Below are 24,102 nucleotides of genomic sequence, written 5' to 3' on the forward strand. Positions count from 1 at the left end.
AGTATGTTTTAAAGAGAGCCAAGAGACTCCCCTAGGAGATTAAACATGAAGGGGTAGGGGAGGGGTGAAGCTGAGTAATTGGAATAGCAGAATTCCATCAACAACGGTGGGAGAGTAGGCTGGGGAGAAGACAGAAGTTCAGCCAATACACTGAGCTTGAGCGTCCATTAAACATCCAAGTGCAGATACCAAGGAGGTTGTTGGAATTTGGGAGAAAGGTCTGGGATGGAAATAAAAATTGGGGGATCATTAGCATATAGATAGTATTTGAAAAAGCAGGACAACCAGATGATCATCATTTTGGTGTTCCTGGCATCCAAAATGTTCTTGGTGTACAGGAGCCACTTGGTAAAGCCACCGTTGAATGGAATAGATAATTCCAGCTGCAGCTTCCCCTTAGCTTAGCTTGTACCTTTAGGTAAGTCACTTATCAGAGCTCTTCTTTTTGTGTGAAATAGAAATGAGGGTAGCAACATGCCAGTAACCTGCATTTTGATCCTGAAACACTTTTGTGAATTCTAAAACACGTGCAAGAGATGAAAGGTGAGAGAGCTGCCTCCCCTTGATATTTCTGTGTTCAATCTCCCATCTCAGGTTATTGTGTTGAAACTCTGGGATTAAAGGCCTTTCTCATTTGTGGTCTGGGACCAAGATGCCCCATACCCTTCCTCTCTTGGGCTGACACACCCTTGACCTCCTCTGACCTAACCTCAGAACCTCCTTAAGGAAGGTGCTTGAGGCAGCACCCCATCCACCTCTCCTATAGCCCAAGATGGGAAGAACCTTGGCTGCCATATTGGTGCCTAGTGACATTCCATTTTCAACTGAGATCCAAACTCAGGCCTTTGTTGGGTGTTCCAAAGCAAATAGAGGGGGCACCGGGGTGGCTCAGTCGTTAAGTGTCTGCCTTCAGCTCGGGTCATGATCCCAGGGTCCTGGGATCGAGCCCCACATCGGGCTCCCTGCTCGGCGGGAAGCCTGCTTCTCCCTCTCCCACTCCCCTGCTTGTGTTCCCTCTTTCACTGTGTCTCTCTCTGTCAAATAAATAAATAAAAATATTAAAAAAAAAAAAAAAAGCAAATAGAGTTGAAAAACCCTCCTCACATCGCCTTCACTGGACCAAGCCCAATGACCACGTTAAGGCTTCCATAAACCCTGGAGAAACCATCCCAGGAAATGAGGTAGGCATTTTATCCACTGCGTATTAAATGAAAACCAAGGTCTTTAAAGGATCACCAACAAAGGTTCCACACAAGTGCATACATGGAGCCAGAACTTTCTGCAAAGACCTGAACAGGGCTGGGAAAATGAGGCGGTTTGTAGCAGAGACTGATATGAAGATGTGGCTGTGGAACAATCTGGGCAAGAAGCGTGAAGAACGTGGAGGATGAGCTGCAGATTTTAGATTATAAAAGAAAATAGGATTGGGAACTGGACCCGAAGAAAACAGAACAGGCACCGTTCTGTGAACGATGCTAAACTGTGGTTCTATGATTTCTAGGGAGCAGAAGCCAAAAAGTAATATCAGAACTGCACTGCTTTGTATTTATAGCTCAGGTAAACAGTATAGTTAACGAAACCATGTGTAGTAAGTCATCCTTAACTCATCTTCTATCCATCCTCAACATTTCTAAACTAAAGAACACTTCCAATCACAGCGAGGGAGAGATCCCAGCCACCTAAACCTCACCAACCTGTGGAGCATCAATCCTGATGGGCACAGTGGGCAAACAAACAAGCAGAACTGATACCTCCAAAACACGTATTCTTTTCAGGGTCTCACACCTTATCCTTGACAAGGTCAGTATAAGCAGAAGCATCCTTTCCTTTGGGTGACATATTCGATGCTGTTTTCCATGGCCATAACCAGATGAACATTCATCTTTCTGGTCATGTTAGGAAAGAGGCTCAACCAATGTGTTTTCTATGCTGATGGTTGTTATCGTTGCTTAAGACCTTCTTTTGATTATTATTCTCCCCCGCCCCAATCCCCACCATAAATATTAAGTACCTACTATCTACTATTGCCAAGAAAAGAGGGATTTGTATTCTGGGAGAGAGTAGGATGGGTGAACGATTACAGTGCTGCAAGGGGGGTATAACCAGAGCACCAGGGAGCAGGTACAAGGGTCCCTGGGAAATCAGAGAAGGCTGAGTCTTTAAGGAGCTATGGAAATAATCATAAAAGTGAGCCACAATTCATTACTTACCCAGCTGCTGGGCTGAATATATACAAGTCAATCTCTCCTCAAAGAATGAAAGTCTTGGGCGCCTGGGTGGCTCAGTTGGTTAAGCGACTGCCTTCGGCTCAGGTCATGATCCTGGAGTCCCTGGATCGAGTCCCGCATCGGGCTCCCTGCTCGGCAGGGAGTCTGCTTTGCCCTCTGACCCTATCCCCTCTCATGTGTTCTCTCTCATTCTCTCTCTCTCAAATTAATAAATAAAATCTTTAAAAAAAAAAAAAGAATGAAAGTCTTTTGAGTTAAAAGAAATCTTAGCCATACTCCAAGGTAGGACAGAAATCCTTTCTTTAGCATCTCAAAATTATTTTTTTAAGATTTTATTTATATATTTGAGAGAGAGAGTGCATGTGCCTGCACGTGCAAGTTTGGGGAGAGGCAGAGGGGGAGGGAATCTCAAGCAGACTCATGCTGAGCACAAAGCCCCCCACAGGGCTCAATCTCACAACGCTGAGATCATGACCTGAGCTGAAACCAAGAGTCTGATGCTTAACCGACTGAGCCACCCAGGCGCTCCTCAAAATTATTTCTTTAGCTATAAATTTAAAGCAAGCACTCCAAGTACTCATCTCAACCTCCAAATAAAAATGTATATGTGCACATATGTGTGTGAGTGTGTGTGTATCCATATATAAGAAATCCTTACATAAGAAGCTAAGAGAAATTTGAATGGGAGGCATGAAAGCATAGTTTTGAGATAGATTTTAAATTGTATATAGAGTTAAAGGTCTTACGCAAGTTGAGCAATGGCCTTATCCAAATGCAGCTTCATCCTTTCTTGACAACACAGAATAATATCAACTTCCTACTCAATTGGAAAAAAAAAACACATTAATGTTTTCATCAATGGGTATAACATCCAAAGTCAACAATGTAACAAAACATCAACAAAGGAAAACTCTTCCTGGAAAAAAATTGTCAAGTGAAACAAGAAAACAATTTTTACACCCACTTATTTACCTTTATGCCCTCATGGTCCTGCAATCTAAACATTAAACTGAGGTTCACCCCTTTATAGGGTCACAGGAAAATTATATTATGTAACAATTTGGGACAGGAGTAAAACTGTAGGATTTGTCTTTGTTTTTATCTCTGGCCCGTAACTAAAACAATATAACAGTAAGTTAATAAATAAATTCTGGTGATGTGCAAGGTTGGACTTAATGCAGGCTTCTTTTATAATAACTATTCTTCCAAGACAAAGTAAACTGGGGAGGGAAAGGGGCAGCCAAAAAGGGACCTCCCTCTGGCAGTGCATATAACCTCAACAGACCCAGCTCTTTGGTCCAAATAGAAACTTGACTTCCACACCGGGAGGCCAGCCCTCCCTCCATTGCCTGTACCCTGCAGCTCAGCTCCTACATACGCTCAGACAAACACCTCTGTACGCTGCTCTACTTGACCACACACGGCATTCTGATGCCTCCAGGATATATACACTATTACACAGCATGTGCTGTATCAGAGACGTATTAAGTAAATATTTTTCGGGGCACCTGGGTGGCTCAGATGGTTAAGCATCTGCCTTCGGCTCAGGTCATGATCCCGGGGTCCTGGGATCGAGCCCCGCATCGGGCTCCCTGCTCAGCGGGGAGTCTGCTTCTCCTTCTCCCTCTGCCTCTCTCCCTGCTCATGCTCTCTCTCTCTCTGTATCTCTGTGTCTCAGATGAATAAATAAAATCTTTAAAAAAAAAAAAAAGTAAACATTTCTCGCTGCCCTCTGAAATTCATATTCACATTAGAAAGTCTAGAAATTCAAAATAGCACCGAGAAGACATTTAAAAAGCGCACATGGTCACTGTTTTCACTTTTTCAAGCACATCACCCTATGTGTATTGTTTTGTGGCCTGCCTTTTCATTTTTTTTTTTTTTAAGATTTTATTTATGTATTTAGAGAGAGCAGGGGCAGGGGCAGAGGGAAAGGGAGAAAGAGAATCTCAAACAGACTCCCTGCTGAGTGCAAGCCCCTGTCGGCTCGATCTCATGACCCTGAGATCATGACCTGAGCTGAGATCAAGAGTGGGATGTTTAACCAACTGAGCCACCCAGGTGCCCCCCACCTTTTCATTCTAAACCTGAACATTTTCCCATGACATTAAACTGTACCATGATGAACAACCTCAGTAAATGCTGAGACACCACCAAAGGGGTATGCCTTTTTTCAAGGTTTTGACAAATACAACCAATTGCCCTTCCAAGAAGTTGTACCCATTTACAACAATAAATGAGAGTAAGCTTCCTCTCCTCACCTACTAAGCGGTCACTACCAAATCCTCTCCATTTCTGTCAGTGTGATAGGACCCTCTCCCAAACAACAAACCTGGTGAAATTTGCAAGTTGATTTTTTTTCTTTTTTTTTTAATTTTGTTTTATGTTATGTTAGTCACCATACAGTACATCATCAGTTTTTGATAGTGTTCCATGATTCATTGTTTGCATATAACACCCAGTGCTCCATGCAATACGTGCCCTCCTTAATACCCATTACTGGGCTAACTGCAGGTTGATATTTTAACTATGTATTTGTTCATCATTCTACTTTCTTCTTTTGCGAATTACCTGCTTCTGCACTTTTTCTGTTGTTTTTTTTTATTAATTTATAAGTATTCTTATATTTAAAATTTGATCTTTTCCCACCATAAATGTCATAAATGTAAGCATAAATATATATAATATAAAAGCATATGTATATTTTTAACCAGTTTGTCCTTTGCCTTTTATTTTTGCATAGTGAGTTCAATATTTAGACATACATGATTTCTTTGATGTCAAATTTATTAAATATCCCCTTTTGGTCTCTACTTTGTTCATTTGATTTTAAAGGCCTTCTCCAAAGGGGAACCCTCCTACACTGTTGGTGGGAATGCACACTGGTGCAGCCACTCTGGAAAACAGTATGGAGGTTCCTCAAAAAGTTGAAAATAGAGCTACCATATGATCCAGCAATTGCACTACTGGGTATTTACCCCAAAGATACAAAAGTAGGGATCCAAAAGGGTACGTGCACCCCGATGTTTATAGCAGCAATGTCCACAATAGCCAAACTGTGGAAAGAGCCAAGATGTCCATCGACAGATGAATGGATAAAGAAGAGGTGGCATATATATATACAATGGAATATTATGCAGCCATCAAAAGGAATGAGATCTTGCCATGTACAACGACGTGGATGGAACTGGAGGGTATTATGTTGAGCGAAATAAGTCAGAGAAAGACATGTATCATATGACCTCACTGATAGAGGGATTCTTAATCACAGGAAACAAACTGAGGGTTGCTGGGGTGGGGGGTGGGGTGGGAGGGATGGGGTGACTGGGTGGTGGACACTGGGGAGGATATGTGCTCTGGTAAGCGCTGTGAATTGTGCAAGACGGTTGAATCTCAGATCTGTACCTCTGAAACAAATAATGCAATATATGTTAAGGAAAAAAAAAAGAAGAAGAAGAAGAAGAAGGTAGCAGGAGGGGAAGAATGAAGCGGGGGAAATCGGAGGGGTAGACGAACCATGAGAGACGATGGACTCTGAAAAACAAACTGAGGGTTCTGAAGGGGAGGGGGGTGGGAGGATGGGTTAGTTGGTGGTGGGTGTTGAGGAGGGCACGTTCTGCATGGAGCACTGGGTGTTATGCACAAACAATGAATCATGGAACACTACATCTAAAACTAGTGATGTAATGTATGGGGACTAACATAAGAATAAAAAAAAAAAAAGAAAATACTATTTAACACCCAAAATCCTAGTGAGCTTTTATACTATATATACACAAGGCATGTAGTGGGAATGTCCGGGACTCTAATGGGAAAAAAATGCATTTAATGAGACTCTTGTTATTAAAAATATTCTTCAACAATAATTTCTATATTTGAATTTAAATAATGTCGTATGATAAATATCAGATGGTTGGAGGCAGAAGGGTTCATGGAAATAGGGAATGCCTACCTTTGGAATTGTCTCCCACTGTTAATTTATCTATTAATCTGTACTCAAGGTTCATTTGGCTTTAAAAAGTTCAAGGAGTTAGCCTAGTCTAGGAGGACCAAAAAGATGGTACCCTGATCAATCCCCCAAGAGAAGCCATTCTATAAGAATTTGGTGAATATCACTGATTAAATGTAAAAGTCAACAGAATTCATGAGAAAATATTTCAATGTGGCCACCTTCTTCAAAAGCAGGCCTTTTAAGGCTACTTCTTTTCTTTGCCAATGTTTATTTAGTTATTCAAAAAAATTAGACCAGTGTTGGTTAAAAGATATGCTAATATCACTACTTTGAGTAAGCTAAGGATACACTCATTACTTGAATTAATTGGCAATGATCAAGGCACCCCTCAGTTGACAAACCATTACTTTAACTGCAGATTTAGTTATTTTGAGATAAAGTAACCTCTGCTACTGGTCTAGAAAATATTAAACCCCTAAAGCAGTGGTGGTGGTTGTTTAAAAAATAGATTTATTGAGATATAACTCATGTACAATAGAGCTCACGTATTTGACTGTACAATTCAATGGTTTTCAGTATATTCAGAGTTATGTAACCATCACCAGAACCAATTGTAGAACATCCTCATTACCTCCCAAAGAAACAACATACCCTTTCACTGTCACCCCGTTTCCAATCTCCTGAGCCTGTTTCTCTGAGGCTGCCACTAATCTACTCAGTCTCTATAGATTTCCCTAATCTGGACATTTCATGGAAATGGAATCCTGCAATGTGCCGTCCTTTGTGCCTGACTGCTTCACTTAGCATAAATTTTCAAGGATCATCCATGTAGTAGAATGTTTTAGCACTTTTTATGGCTAAATAACATTCTACCGTATGGCTACACCACATTTTATATGTCACTGATCAGCGGATGGACATTTGTGTTGTTTCGAAATGGCTGTTATGAATAATGCTGCTATGAACATTCATGTACAAGTTCTTGTGTAGGTATGTACTTACTCTTGGGCAGATACATAGGAGTAGAACTACTGAATCATATGGCTACTCTATATTTAACCATTTTCCAAAGCAGGTGCATCCTTTACATCCCAACCGGCACATTCCCACCAACACTTGCTATTATCTGTGTTTCTAAGTATAGCCATTCTAAGGGGTGTGAGGTGGTATTTCATTGTGGTTTTATTTGCATTTCCCTGATGAACTAATGATGAGCGTTTTTTACTGTCCTTATCAGCCATGTGTATACTCATTTTGGAGAACTCTCTGTTCAAATCCTTTGCCTATTTTGAGTTGGGTTATTTGGGGTTTTTTTAGCTTTAATTTCAAGAGTTCTTTATATATTATGGATACAAGTCCTTTATCAGATGTATGATTTGAGAAGATTTTCTTCCATTCTATGGATTTTCTTTTCACTTTGTTGGTGATGTTCTTTGAAGCATCCAAGTTTGTCATTTGGTGATGATCAGTTTATCTCTTTTTTCTTATGTTGTGTGCGGTTTGTGCTTTTGGTGTCAGATTTAAGAAATGGTTGCCTACTCCTGTGTCACAAATATTTATGCCTATGTTTTCTTCTAAGAGTTTTACAATTGTAGCTCTTACATTTAAGTCTTTGATCCACTTTTATTCAATTTTTTATATATGGTGTGATGTAAAAGTCCAACTTCAGTCTTTTGCAAACAGACATACAACTCTCCAATCACCATTTGTTCATGAGAGTATTCCTTTCCCATTGATCATCTCGGCACCCTTGTTGAAGACGAATTGATTGTAAAAGGGAGGGTTTATTTCTGGATTCTCAAATTCTATTCCATTGACTATATGTCTATCTTTATTGTCTCATGTATTGTAACCTTTGTAGTAAGTTTTTAAATCAAGAAGTGTGGGTCCTCTGAATTTCTTCTTTTTCAATATTATTTTGGCTATTCTGAATCCCTTGAATTTCCATGTGAATTTCAGGATCAGCTTGTCAGTTTTTACAAAGAAGTCAGCTGGGATTTTGACAAGGATTCTGTTGAATCTATGGTCCATGTTGAGAAGTACAGCCACCTTAACACTATTTAAGTCTCCCAATACATGCACATATGTCCACTCATTTAGGTCTTCATTAATTCCTATCAACAATATTTTATAGTGGTTCTGAACTCTGGCTGTTCATTAAAATTATCTGGGGAATATTTTTAATACCAATGCCTAGTCCCCACTCCAGATTTGAATCAGAATTTCTGGGTGTGGGACCCAGTCATTGATGTTTTTAAAACCTTCTTCAAGTGATTCTAAGGTGCAGCCAGGTTTGAGAGCTAGAATAATACACTAAAAGTAGTAAAGTTTAAAAAAAAAAAGTCTTGTAAATACCAAGAGATATTCTGATGAAGTTAAGAATTGTTAGAACTGATGTATAATTTACTTGATACAAAACATCTCAGGATCAGTGAGAAGAAGAGGCCAAAGGATATTTGCTGGTAAATTCTTCCCCCTTTAGAATGACAAAGTAGATTACAGATTATTTCAAGATGGGCGATTCATCAGAGGCAGGGAAGGAAGAAACAGCAGAGCATCGACCCATCCACATAAAACTACTTGATTTGGGATCTTCTTCCTAATCACTCATGTGGCAGCAATAGGTACTGTGGCTTTTACAAAATAGATTGCATAGCCTCTTTGTAGTGGCCAAAACTTTCCTGAATTTATTATTTCCATGCATATTTCTTTCAGAGAATCATGCAGTAGAGGAAAGCAAAGAGCAAATTTAAAAAAAAGCTTCTGCTTATCATCCATAATGCAATAGGTCACTAAAAATAATTTAATGCAATGTTAAAAGGGACCCTGATGATTTAGGAGGATAATATTACTGATGACCAACTTGCTAGCTCATCACATTTACTTTCTTACCAAGGATTCTTTTTTTTTTTTTTTTTAACCAAGGACCAATCACAGAAAGGCAAACAGGTGGGACCCAGCCATGCTGGTTCAAGGATAGTGAATTGATTTCCTGCTGCAGAAATTCAGCAAGTCAGAGTAGGAAATGGGACTGAGAAGGAGTGAGAGCCAGACAATGGAAGGTCATAGAAATTAGGGAGTCAAGGAAGAGTTTTTAGCGGCTCGAACCACTGGTGGTAATGGTAGTAGAGATCCAAGTGAAGGGAAGATATTTGGGGATTTCGCATTAACCAGTTCTGAAGGAGGAAAGGATGGTTTTGAACAATGGTAAGAGAGAACAGAATGGAAAGGAGAGGAACAATTTTACAGGAGCTGGAAACTGATTACAAAGGGTGAAGATAGTCAGCAAGCCATGCCACAAGTGACAGGAGAACCTTGGTACCATCAGTAGGAAGGGGAAGGTGGAAGGCATCGGGGTAGAAGGAAAGTACACTTTCAGGCTTCATGAATATGAACCAAAAAAGCGGGGAGGGGTAGCAGGCTTTCCAACATAAATTCATTTGACAGGGACTTAGGGACACAGAACTAATGCACAATAGAGTGTCTGGCCTGAAAAAGAGATTAGGAAGGCCAAAGCATGAAGCGGATGAAATCTTAAGGAATGGCACAGATCTTGTGGGAATAAGTCTGGCAAGTGAAGGCCAGAGAACTTAGACCTAAGTCACATTTAATTGGTGGACATGGAAGGGAGCCTAGCAGGAGAATCAGCATAGTAGTGCGCATATGACTCTCAGCTTCTGGATGACAATTTGGCTATAGAGCAAAACTTCCCAAAAGCATCTGCCTTTTGACCCACCCATTACATTTCTTGAAAAGTATTCCAAGGAAATAATCAGAAATACATACAGTTATCAATAATAATATTTTTGTACACAGCTGTGTTATTATAATAGCAAGAAAACCAAAGGGGGACTGAGATAGGGAAACAACTATTCAAAAAGAAAGAATTGATTTTTTTTTTTTAATGGTAGCACCTTCACATTGTGGAACACAGTGTAACCATTAAAATCATGCATATCATACATATACACATAGAAGTATATCTAATGCTATAGGAAAATTACCCCAACACAATTCTTAAATGAATAAAGCACTTTTAGAGGGGAAGGATGAATAGGCAGCACACACAGGATTCTTAGGGAAGTGAAAATACTCTGTATACTACAATGATGGATATGTCATTATACCTTTGCCCAAACCCATAAAATCTGCACCACCAAGAGTGAACCCTAAGGGTATTCCAGACTTTGGATGACAATGATGTATCAATGTAGGTTCATCAATGGTGACAAATGTACCACTCTGGTGGGGGATGTTGGTAATGGGGGAAGCTGTGCCCTAGCAGGGGCTGTATGGGAAATCTCTATGCCTTACCCTCAGTTTTGCTGTGAACCTAAAACTGCTCTAAAAAAATTAAGTCTTTAAAAAGAATGGTGCTGCCTTCCCTACAACCATATTTAAGAGTAAACATCGTTGAGCATTTATCCATCAAAAAAAGCACTATTCAAATTATGTATACAGTATAATTCTAATCTTGAAGACATGTTTGTGTGTCTTTTAGTTGGATGGTGTCTAAGTATGATTAATAAAAAGAAATTCTCTGAAATTCTCTGAATAAACTGAAATTCTCCAAAATTAACAGTGATTTCTGTCCAACTGAGCTTCAGATGATTTTTATCTTTCTTTATCCTAGTCTGTATCTTTTGAATTCTCTCAACGAACATCTATTACTTTTATAACCAAAAAAAAAAAAAAAAATCTTTTCTAAATGCTATAAACATTTGATACTATAACTTATTTATAAATGGCTTCATATAACATAATTTTTGTTTGTTTCTACACATTAAGCACATGTTTGCAACTACATTTCTTGCTATTGACTGTACTTACCGTCAACAGTTCGGCTTCCACTTCATCGTGAACTAGATCAATCCCCATTCTCTTCTCTCGATGAAATAGACATTCTCTGGCTACCTACAGATACACAAATAATGGAAAGCACTAATACAAAGTAACTAAAATCAGCGATGAGCAGCTCTAAGGATTTGGTTCTAAAACAAGTCAATAGATACTCCCAATACCAATTTACCAACTTTTCAAGCCATTTTGCGGGAAATCTAGCATGAGACCCACCATAACAACTAAGTAAATCCTTATTGCTAGTTAAAAGGTAGAGTTCACTCTTCAAAGTGATTTGGAAAAAAATTCTAATTTGGAAAGGTGACAAAATCAAGCATATGGCATCTACTTGATTCCTACAAATTAACATTGGAGAAAATTACTTAGCATTAATTTCTGCTACAGAAATAATATCCTGAAACATTATTTCCAAATATTTTCTATTGAGATGAGTGAGGAAGAAACAAATTATTATCTTTAAAGAGGCCAAAATATTTGTGTAGCCAAAAATCCAAGTGATTATTTTAAGTACCATTTATTGTTTTCCTAATTACAAAAATAATGTGCCTTATCCATTAAAAAGAAAAAATGTAGAAAAGTAGAAAATGATTTAGCCATATTCCTATCACAGTTTGTCCTTGCAATTTTTTATTATGCTTTTTAGGATTGACATTAAATGGTAGGCCCCAGTCATAAAATATTCTTTGAGACAAAGTATGCTAATGACTCGAGTGGAAAACAGCTTGGATTGCTAACAATAAATTATGTATGAAAGAACATTATGCAAATGTTAAAACACTTTTTTCAAAGACTATTTCATGACATGGAATGACTGTATAATGTTAATGTTTTCGGCATAAAATATAATAGTATGTACACTGTAATGTGGACATCATATTGTTGAACAAAATCTTTGAATGAATGTATATTTTCATTTACTAGAAAATGAATTCATGGGTTGAGGGGAACTCTGATTATTTTCATGTATATTACTAATCTGCTTTTTGTAAGTTTCTACTAACCCAAGTCTAGTAGAATTCTACTCATCTTACCTGCAACATAGAAAAGTATCCATCTTCTTCACTTTGGCCAATTCTAGATATCATCAGTTTCTACTGTTGCAAATATGATAGGCCAAAGATGGATACTTCATTGATTTAATTTGCATTTTTATTAGGGAATTTTAACTTTTTTTCTTATATTAGTTGATCATCTGGATTTTCCCTTTTGAGACGTTTCTGTTTATGTGACTAATTCTAATTTTAATCAGGACCTTCCTACACTGTGCTGATAGTAAATGTTCGAACACAGAGGAACATTTGGACAAGAATTGCAGAAAAAAATACAAATTAGACCCATATCACCAAGAGGAGTACTGAAAGGAAGAAACTTGAAGTCCTCTGGAAATTCAGAGGGCAAGTGGCTATCATTTTAAGGATACTCTAAAGTGGAGTGGGTAAGGTGGGGTGCAGAATAGACCAGGAAACCTCAAGATGAGCCAGAGCACAAAGAAAGTATGGAAGGGCTTCCGATCCTGAAAAACATCTAATGATAAGTTAATTTAAAAGGACATCATTTGAGAAATCCTTTCTTAGGATTTCTGGAGGTTGTGTGTATTTTTGTGTGCTTGTGTTTGGTGGGGGGACGGGGTGGGAGTGTGCAATAAGAAATAACAACGTTCAGGGGTCTCCAACAGACTCTTCAACCCACTAGACTTCTAGCTCCTTAATTCTCTAAACTCTTCTGCTACAGATGTCATAATAAAGACCTACTGCAAATGCTTATCACATGGGAAGTAAGTCATACAAACATGAAGAAAAATGGTGTTTGCTTCATCAATATATATACACTTCCTGATTTCTGTAATTTGTGCATCTTCAAATTATGGAATGTCTTCTTTCAATGGTGGTGGGTAGAATGGGGTTGGAGCCCCCTCCCCCAATCACACACTTGGTGGGTGAGCAGTAGCCAGAGGCCAGCAACAAACTAAAATGCTGCCTCCATGACCATAACAACTGGCTTAACCTCAGGCGCATTTCTCTATTCAATCAAACTCACCCCATCTCCTAAGATGGTCTCATTGATCATTTCACTGTGCCCTAAAAAGGAATCATAACATATGCACAGGAGGCATTTCATGACACAGATTAAAAGAATAGTACTTTTTTCCTTCAAATATTATATACAATAATCCAGGGACAGCAATGCCCAGGCAGCCTATTTAATAAATGGGTAGATGGCATTCTTACCATAAAACACTGTGGACCCTGAGGGTGTCTCTCTACTTAACCTCCTTTGCTTTGCATTCAGAATTCATTCTACTTAAATGGTTGTTCTGTAGGATGTGTAAAACTGGTCATGGTTTTACCAACTACTGAAAGTAGTTGTAGATGGACTGATAGGACGTTGGCTTCTATAGGTGAAGTGAAGCATAATTTGACAGAGAATAACCACAGTAATTCACTTAGTGGATTATAATCATACAAATATGTAGTGTCTTTTATTATAAGGTCTTATATTTACCTGAAGAGGGGCTTCTGTCTCCATCAAAGCCCTCTCCAATTTTTTCTTAACATCAGTGAGTTCATTTGTCTCTCCAATCATTGCATCCAACTCATGAGTGATTTCAGATTTCCAAAATCCTATGTCATTGACTCGTTCTCCCAAATTTTGGGTGGAGTCTGCTTGAGTTTTTCTTGTTTGCTGATATTTGTCTTGAATCAGGCGAGATGTATCTACCCTTAGTCTCTCTGAATTATGTCGGGAAGTGTTGGATTCGAGATAGTTGGTTAAATTGGACCTGTACCAATCATCAGGAGTATACCTTGTGAAGAGAGTGGTTCTATTGGAAACAAAGGGAAGCATGGTACTCTCGCACACCTTCTGAGATCTGGTGCAGTACGGACCCAAGGTCGGCAAGTTGGAGGCTACTTTGTAGTATGTACTTGGTCTCCAAGGAAGGCTCAAGGTATGGGTTAAATTGTAGTGGGGGAAGCGGTCCCTATAGCTTGATGCCATAATACTGATGGCTGGTAGAAAGTTGGTCGGTGTTGGTCTAGGGTGGGCATAAGTTGCCGTTAACGTAGAACCTAAAGGCTCCATGATGCTCAAACACTATTTATAAATCTCTCCTGTTTAAAAGGGGGGGGAGGATGTAAAAACAGACAGTCACATAAATTAATCTTTGGTGAAAATTTACAAATAAAAGCCACATTTGACTTTTAGTAGCAGTACTCCCTAACATATTAGGTATTTGTTCTAATTTGATATCCACCCTTACCAGTGATAATATGTTCCAAAAATATTTTTTCCCATCTCTGTTTCTAGAATATACTAAAAACTACTTTTTTTTTTGGATTGGCCACTTGAATTTCTGAAATTTTTTTAAATTATGACTTAAATTTAAGTTATTATTATCTTGTAACAAATCTAAATTAAGAGCCTGAAGTATGCATTTTAACAGGGACTCAAATCTTGGCTCTGCTATTTACTAGCTGTGAGGCATTGGGCAAATTACTTAAGCTATCCATGCCTCAATTTCCTCATCTCTAAAATGGAATAATAGTAGTACTTACTTCTCTGGATTATTATGAGAGGTATTACCAGCAGGATGTTACTTGGCAGCATTTCCCCTACCAAGTCATCCTAAATGAGCACAAAACCTGGATAACAATAGTGTGCTTGGTGTGCAAACATAGCTCAAGGCAAATACCTGGCTCCCTTCTCCTGGCAACTTCCCACCTCTAGGCACCTCCGATACAGACACTCTAGAGCAGTTATGAGAGTAAGCAAGACAATGCTAAGCACTTGAAATGCTTATCACAGTCCTGGGCTCAAAATAAAAGCTCAATAAATGTGAGCTTTTTAAACTACTAATTCAAAAGAGTATATAAAATAAAAGATAAATATCCATCCCTCCCCCAAAAGGGAACACTTTGAACATTGAGTAGTTCATTAACAGCTGTTTCTTTCCAGATTTTCCTATTATATACCAACATATGTATCATTTTTAAAGCTACCTTAAAAATGCATCTACTTATATACAATTTATACATATGAACAGAGCTTTTTAAATACAAATATTGAATTATCTTAATCATTATATGTATTATTTATCATTATTAATCATTATATGTATATATTATTATACATTATTAATCATTATATGTATTTTTTTTCTTTTTTTTTAAGATTTTATTTATTTATTCATGAGGGACAGAGAGAGAGAGAGAGAGAGGCAGAGGGAGAAGCAGGCTCCCAAGGAGCAGGAAGCCTGACGCGGGGCTCGATCCCAGGACGCCAGGATCATGACCTGAGCCAAAGGCAGACGCTTAACCGACTGAGCCACCCAGGCGCCCTAGAACACACATTTTTAAAAATATTTCTGACCTCTCCCCCTGTTAGAACATATAGATCCACTTCATTCTTTTTACCAGTTGAAAAGTATTCTATTGTCTAGAACTTTTGGTTATTTTTAGCCCAGACCACAGCTGATTGACATACTTTTCAGCATGTAAACATCATTCTGTTTGGGGGTTAATGTCTATGGACTCATTTACTGAAAAGGAAAAATAAATCAGATCCAATTCTATAACCATCTCAGAAAAAAAAAAGAAATCATTCGATGATTATTTAAATCTTTTTTTTTTTTTAAGATTTTATTTATTTATTTGAGAGAGAGAAAGAATGAGAGACAGAGAGCATGAGAGGAGGAGGGTCAGAGGGAGAAGCAGACCCCCTGCTGAGCAGGGAGCCCGATGTGGGACTCGATCCCGGGACTCCAGGATCATGACCTGAGCCGAAGGCAGTCGCTTAACCAACTGAGCCACCCAGGCGCCTTCGATGATTATTTAAATAGCTATGTCTTAAGGCCTTTGGTCCCCAAACCACAAAATAATCTATTTGTAGAATTGTGGTCAAATTGAAACACACTCATTCCACATGTGGTGAAATAGCTGCCCATGCAATGGTGGTGGCCCACGCAACCCTAGCTCCCTGACCTTTTCCTAATTCTTCCCTCCCTCAGTCCCCAGATACCTTGTATTGGCCAAGCTTATGAGTATGGTCGTGAAAAAGAAACCTTAATAATCACTTGCAGTTCTTCCCCTCAGTTTGGAAGTTAAACAATGTTTTTCAAAAAAGAAAATTCAAAGCAACTTGAGGCCTTAGGGTCCTCATGGCTACTTTCAGTTCTAACCTCTTCTCCAGTCAAATCTAGAAATAATCTTGTCAGTTTTCTTTCAGCAAGAAACTTCAAGTGGGCTTTGGGCCACTCTTACTTGGATTTTCTTAGTTCTTGACAATAAAAGCTAGCGACTTACTTGGTCCTTCAACCAAGGAATTCCAAGTGTAGAATTACCACATATGTTTACTCAACACCTATTATGTTGAAGTCTTGAGCCATCTAAACCCATGTTTTTCAAACCATGAGTCATCTACTATGAGTGGTGATTTGTGAAATGCAGAGGTTCATAAGCCAGAGGAGACATATGGATTGAGAAATTCAATATAGTTTATAAAACTTTCCAGTGATATGCTTTTTAATTAGGGATGGGGATATAATTTAAAATCTGGAATCTGAAGCATAAAGCTCCATTGTTTAAAGTTCACAGATGTAGAGCTCCTCGTGTGTGGCAGTAAGTTTCACATGGAAATACAATATTCTACACAAGACAAAATATTCTATGCAGTTACACAATGGAAGTTCTAGCTCCAGCCAGCCATCTTATAAGTCATTCAGGAAGACAGATTAAAAGACAATAGCATGGCAACATCTTATATTCTGGGTCATTGTTGGTCAAGGAAACTGAGAGTGTCATGGCCTAAGAAATACTTAAAAATTCAAAATAGACTTCTGATTCCAACCATGATAGAGTAATAAAAACTAGACTTAGACTCTTACATCTAAAACACTAGACAAAATATATGAAATGCCTGTTTTGGACAATAGGAAGCACAAGAGTCGGATCTCTGAGAAAAGAGAAACAAATAAGGCAAGCCCTCTGATTGTCCTGGCATTCTACCTGGAGGCAATTTCCAGATTATGGGAAAAACAGATGAAAACTGAACAGATCCTGGCAACTTTGTGAGTTGAGGAGGAGATCAGAATTTTGGGAAGCTGAGACAGCTGGAAGTTGTGAAGCAGGATTCCAGAATAATGCAAGCGATGTAGAAAAAGAGCTCCCTAAGTCTATATAGGGGTCCACTTGTGTCTTTGCTAAGCAATAGGATACACATACATCAAGGGACACTGCATGAACTTTGGCAAAGAATGATGGCAGGGTTGTCAGCTGAACAATTTCTAGAGCTCACAGAAGATGGAGAGACATTTTGAACTCAGACCACGTCAGAGTGGAGAGTTGTTGGTGATCACCTAGAGCATCCTGTGGAGACCCCAGAGAAGTCACACATTAGAGACAAGGCTGACCTATCTCTGGAGTGAAAGTACTAAAGATTCATTCCAGCAAAGCTTAAAAAGAGGCACAAAGAGATCCAATTAATCCACAAGTAATTTAATTGCCTGACAACATCAAGACATTCAAATATGTACTATCACAATGTCCAGCATTCAATCAAAATTACCAAAGGTAATTTTGTCCAAAATTCCCTATTGTCCAAAACAGCAGTCAGACAAAATTACCAGGAAAGATTTGATAGAACAAGCAAACAATATACAAGTATTTAAAGGAAAACAAGAACATAATGAACATAAAACAAGAACAGAATCTTTAAAAAAGAACCAAATGTAACTTCAGGAATAAAACATACAACATATACTTATACAGTATATACTTGAACAATTTCACTAGATGGGATTAACAGCAGAGTAGACACTGGAGAAATAAAGATTAGTGAGTTAAAATCTAAACAAACCAAAGCACAGACTTTCGGGGCGCCTGGGTGGCTCAGTTGGTTAAGCGACTGCCTTCAGCTCAGGTCATGGTCCCAGAGTTCTGGGATCGAGCCCCGCATCAGGCTCCCTGCTCGGCGGGAAGCCTGCTTCTCTCTTTCCCACTCCCCCTGCTTGTGTTCCCTCTCGCTGTCTCTCTCTCTCTGTCAAATAAATAAATAAAATCTTAAAAAAAAAAAAATGCTCTACCAAAGCACAGACTTTCTCTAACTGAGAAAAAAAAAAAAAGAGAAAAGCTCAGTAATATAGGCACAATATCAAGTAACAAACATCACGTATTTGGAGTGTCATATAGAAAGGAGAGGGAGATAAAATATTTGAATAATGGCTGCATATTTTCCAAATTTGATGAAAACTATAAATCCTTAGGTCTAAGAAACTCCAAACACTCCAAAAGGATAAGCACACACCCATACACACACACGTGCACACACTACTACCACCACCATCACCTCAAGGATCATCATAATCAAATTGCTGAAAATCAGCAATAAAGAGAAAAACTTAAAATCAGAGCAAAAAGACACATTACATAGAAAGGAACAATGGTGGGCGCCTGGGTGGCTCAGTTGGTTGGGCGACTGCCTTTGGCTCAGGTCATGATCCTGGAGTCCCGGGATCGAGTCCCACATCGGGCTCCCGGCTCAGCGGGGAGCCTGCTTCTCCCTCTGACCCTATCCCCTCTCATGCTGTTTCTCTCACTCTCTCTCTCTCAAATAAATAAATAAATAAAATCTTTAAAAAAAAAAAAAAAGTAACAATGGTTAGAATTAGTGCAGAATTCTTGTCAAAATCTATGCATGCCAGAAGACAATCAAACAACATCTTTAAATGGCTGGGGGGGGGGGAATGTAAGCCTAGAATGATATGTCCAGTGAAAGTATCCTTCAAAGATGAAGGTGGAATAAAATTTTTTCATAAAAATAAAAGCCAAGATTATTCATCATCAGCAGAACTGCACTAAAAGAATTGTTAAAAGAAATTCTTCAGGCAAAAAGAAACTGTACCAGATGGAGACTTGGATCTACACAAAGAAATAAAGTGCCAGAAATGGTATGTGTGCTAATATAAAAGATACTCTTTTCTAATTTTTAAATTTCTTTAAAAGACGGTTGTGTAAAGTGAAATAATAAAAAATTATTGTGGAGTTCATAGTAAAAATAGAAGTAAATTATGTGGTCATAATAGCACAAATGTTGGAGAGCTGAAATGGAAATATATTATTCTAAGGGTCATAACTAAAATGGAATAATACTGTTTAAACATATACTGCAACAAGTTTGAAAATGCATATTATAAACTTTAGAGCATCAGTTCTCAAGATATGACCCAGAACCCACGGACTTGTCCTAAACCTTCTCAGGGGTGACAAGGTCAAAATTATTTTCACAGTAAATGCTCAGGTGCTATTTTCCTTTCTCACTCTAATTCTCTCACAGATTTACAATGGAGTTTTCCAGAGGTGACATGATATGTGATATCACAATAGACTAAATACTGTAGATAGGAGAACCCAGCTGCTAAGACAGAAATCAAAGAACTCTACCACATATGTAAAATGATGCTACTCTTCTCACTAGATATTTTTTGTTTCAGGAACATAGCTTTTTAATAAAACATTTTATTTATGTTACTATATAATGGATTGTAATGATTATTTTTAAAAGAATTGATATTTTTAACTGTTCAATTTTAATTTCTAATATAATTAATATTAATGGATGCAATCCACATAAACTAAAGCTCTTTGAGATCCTCAACGTGAGGTTGTTTGAGTACAAAGGGGTCCTGAGACCAAAAATATTTTGAACCACTGACCTGGAACATCTTCTAAAAAAGAAATAAAACAGAATTAAAGCTAATCACCTAAGGGGGGTGGGGAAATAGAAGACTGGCAAAGACACATAATTAATCCAAGAGAAAAGAGACAAAAGTAAGACAGAGGAAACAAGTAGCAAGATGGTAGACACAAACCAAATCACGTTGTTAATTATATTTATAATAAATGGTTTAAACAATCAAATTAGAAGGCACAGATTCTTAAGCTGGTTTTTATAAAGCAATATTGAACTACATGCTGTCTCAAAAAAACCCATTTTAAATATAAAACATAGATAAGTTAAAAATAAAAGTATGGAAAATGGTACACCATGTAAATACAAATCAAAAGAATATTGAAGTGGCTATATTAATAATAAACCAAGCAGACTTCAGGACAATAAGTACTATCACAAATAAAGAGAGAAATAAGGATAAAAGGATTAGTCAAGGAGATATAATGATCTTCAATGTCTATGTAACCACCTGTAGAATTTTAAACACATAAAGCAAAAACTGGCAGAACTAAAATGAGAAATAGATCCACAGCTATAGCAGATATTTCAACACTTCTCTGTCAGTAATTGTTAGAACAAATAGAAAACTGGTTAATAAATAGGCTCTTTGAATAATACAGGACCTAATTTACATCTATAGAACACACCACTCAAAACAGCAGATTCTTTTGTATCTATATGAGATGACAGATGTTAACTAAACTTATTGTGGTAGACATTTCACAATATATGTAAGGCTGTATACCTTAAACTTATACAGTGTTACGTGTTAATTTATCTCAATAAAACTGAAAGAAAAATATTTTTAAACAGCAATTACATACAATTTCCAACTACACAGAGAATATTCACCAAGGTAGACCATATACTGACCCTTAAACAAGTTCTCAATAAACATAAAATACTTAAATGATACAGAATATGTTCCTGACCATATTGAACTAAATTAGAAATCAATAATAGAAAGATATTTGGGAAATTCTCAAATAGTAGGAAATTAAACAACACACTTTTTTTCTAAGCAGGCTCCACGCCCAGCATGGAGTCCAATGAGAGGCCTTAACTCATGACCCTGAGATCAAGACCTGAGCGAACTCAAGAGTAGAATGCTCAGCTGACTGAGCCACCCAGGCATCCCTAAACAACACATTACTAAATATCCTCTAGGCCAATGAAGAAATCACACAGAAAATTAGAAAATATTTGGGCGCCTGGTGGCTCAGTTGGTTAAGCGACTGCCTTCGGCTCAGGTCATGATCCTGGAGTCCCTGGATCGAGTCCCGCATCGGCTCCCTGCTGAGCAGGGAGCCTGCTTCTGCCTCTGACCCTCCCCCCTCTCATGTGCTCTCATTCTCTCTGTCTCAAATAAATAAATAAAATCTTTAAAAAAAAAAAAAAAAAGAAAAGAAAATTAGAAAATATTTGGAACTGAATGAGAATAAAAACAGAGCATATCAAAATTGTGGGATACAGCTAAAATAGTATTTAGGCAGAAGTATATAGCTTTCAATGCTTATACAAAAAAATAAAAATTAGCTAAAATCAATTATCTCAGGGCACCTGGGTGGCTCAGTCAATTAAGCATCTGCCTTCAGCTCAGGTCATGATCCTGGGGTCCTGGGATTGAGCCCCACATTGGGCTCCCTGCTCTGGGGGAGTCTGCTTCTCCTTCTCCCTCTGTCCCACCACCCCCACTTGTGCTCTCTCTCTGCTCTCTCTCAAATAAATAAATAAAATCTTTTTAAAAATTAAAGATAAAATAAACTCAATGATCTCCACTTTATTCTTAATAAAGTAAGGGAAGCAAAGTAAGACCAAAGTAGAAGGAAAGAAATAATAAAAAGAGAGAAGTCAATGAAATAGCAAATGGACAAACGGGGCAGGGGGGAAAGCAGTGAAACTCTAACAATAAAATTGGTAGACCTCTCACCAGACTGATCAAGATAAAAAGAGAGGAAACAAATTACTAATATCTGTAATGAAAAAGAGATATTGACACAGACCCTGCAAACATTAGACAGTTAATAAAGCAATGTTACTAATAACTTTATGCCAAGAAATTTGACAACAGAGATGAAAGGTACAAAATGCTTTAAAAACACAAATACCCAAAACTGACTAAAGAAGAAATTGATCATCTGAATAGCCCTATGGTAGTTAAAAGAATTGAATCTATAGTTTAAAATATTTCCTCAAAGAAAACTTCATGCTTAAATGGGTTTGTTCAAATTTTAAGGAGGAGGTTTTTTTTAAAGCCTATGGTTTAGTTGATGATGTGCCTTTTACAACATTAAAATCATTCTCTAAATTCTAACTCAGTCACATCTTAACAGGGCTCGTGCAGCACATACTAAGATCATTAACTGATGCTATAAATGTCTCCTATTTGCAAGCAAACTGAACAAATTCTTTGGGGAAATGACTGAAAATAGCTGTGGAAAAATTCATACCCTAAGTTATGCAATTTTTTTTATTATACTTTTAGGCATGACCAAAAAACATTTTAAGAAATGAAGTCAAATACAGTGTTTGACTGTATTTATTTAACGTGAAGTCAATAGTTATTTACCTACTGAAAAAAAAATGCTATAATTGTCTTCTATAAATATTAACATGCTAAAAATATAATCAATAACGCAAAGACTGTAGGTACGGGGAAGCTCCACTTATAATCCCAAAGATGACCTCAAGTTGGATAAACATATTTTATTAGCATATTTAGGCAAGGCTCTAAAATCACAAATATTTTAAGGTATAAAAACCTGTGGATCATTTTCTGCGGAAGACATGACAAGTACAGATTTCCATGACTTGCTTCACACGGTGCCTCAGATCAGTGACCAGGATAGGCTTGAAATGATCACATACAACGCCCCTTAGCTCCTTTGGTCATATCCATCTAACTACTCACAGTTTCAAACTGGGGCAAAAATAAAACCCTGCTCCCACTACATTAATGAGCAGCAGATTTTTAAAAAAATTATATCAGATTTCAACACTTAAGCAATTTCTCTTTATGCATATATTAAATAAGAATGCAGGAAAAGTTAATCTCTTTCTTCCAAAAAAAAATGTTCAATACGGAACTCTCTTCTCTGAGAGTGGAAATATAAATTAATATACCTTGGAGATCTATGTGGCAGTCTCTAACAAAGTTGAAAAAGCACATTCCCCATGACTCAACTCAATTCAACTTTGTGATAGACCTAGAGAAACTCAAGTATGTACCCAAGAATGTACAAGAATGTTTCTAACAATAGACTTTTAGTCTATCAACAGGAGTAGGCATACATCATTGGTAAGTTCATAAAAGCATTATCACACAGCAGTTAAAATGAGTGACCCAGAACACGACACCATTATATAAACGTTTAAAAATAACACTATATATTCGTTTTTGGACAAATACACAAGTGGAAAAGGTACACAAATATACAGAATGTAAGTAAACACTAAATTCTGGTAGATAGGTACAGCTGGGAAACGAGAAGGGGAATGGGATTCCCAAGGGGTACATAGGAGGGAGGTCTCATCCACCACGGTGACGTTAGCTTGTTTGTTCCAAGTGAGGCATGAGTGCAAGGATGCTTGAACACTCTACTTATTGAGTAAAATATTTCACTTCAAAAAGAAGAGTAGAATATTTTATCAGAAACCTCGAAACACTTTGCCCATTAGTGAAACAATTTGCTTGCTTTTTTCACGGTGGCCAAACAAGTAATATCACCCATTTCTAAAATATTTATCTACAACCATCATAAGCATCCAGGGAGAAAACATAAAGGGGCTTGGTCTAAAAGGTCAAAACACAAGTTAAGAGCTTCAGAGTCAGAGCGGAACAGAAATGGCCACAGGCCTTGAGAGAACACCGGCCCTGATCAGAATCTCAGGGACTCTCTTTGAACAGCCAGGTGGTTGGACTGCCCTCCCCTTGACGGCGCTTGAAAACAGCGCTACCGGGGAAAAGCACAGCACTGCTAACTGGTGTAAGAAATTACACCAGGGAGGGCGCCTGGGTGGCTCAGTTGGTTGAGCGTCTGCCTTTGGCTCAGGTCATGATCCCGGGGTCCTGGGATCGAGTCCCACATCGGATTTCCTGCTGGGCAGGGAGTCTGCTTCGTCCTCTGACCCTATCCCCTCTCAGGTGTTCTCTCTCTCAAATAAATAAATAAAATCTTTAAAAAAATAAAAATAAAATAAAATAAAATAAAAAAAAGAAATTACACCAGGGAGCACAGGGTCGGGGGGTCGGACTCCCCTTTGCTGGTTCCGCATTTAGAAATAACCTCTCAATCCTTGAAAAGCGTCAGAAATGTCATTACGGGCGCCTGGGTGGCT

General features: G+C 38.0%; 1 protein-coding gene across 1 annotated transcript in view; it reads right to left on the reverse strand.

Moving 5' to 3' along the window:
- The window catches only part of TEKT3 (tektin 3), a 31,985-nt gene extending 17,864 nt beyond the window's left edge, over positions 1-14,121 (reverse strand). Inside the window, exons 1-3 of the mRNA XM_064582457.1 lie at positions 13,543-14,121; positions 11,011-11,094; positions 2,975-3,045 (exon numbers count right to left, since the gene is read on the reverse strand). Of these exons, the coding sequence (XP_064438527.1) occupies positions 2,975-3,045; positions 11,011-11,094; positions 13,543-14,121 (734 nt within the window). The remainder of the gene's footprint in view (positions 1-2,974; positions 3,046-11,010; positions 11,095-13,542) is intronic.
- Positions 14,122-24,102: the final 9,981 nt, after the last annotated feature.

Source organism: Mirounga angustirostris, unplaced genomic scaffold, assembly GCF_029215605.1.
Source record: "Mirounga angustirostris isolate CCGP_5_RB_7025 unplaced genomic scaffold, mMirAng1.0.hap1 SCAF_17, whole genome shotgun sequence".
Lineage (NCBI taxonomy): Eukaryota > Metazoa > Chordata > Mammalia > Carnivora > Phocidae > Mirounga > Mirounga angustirostris.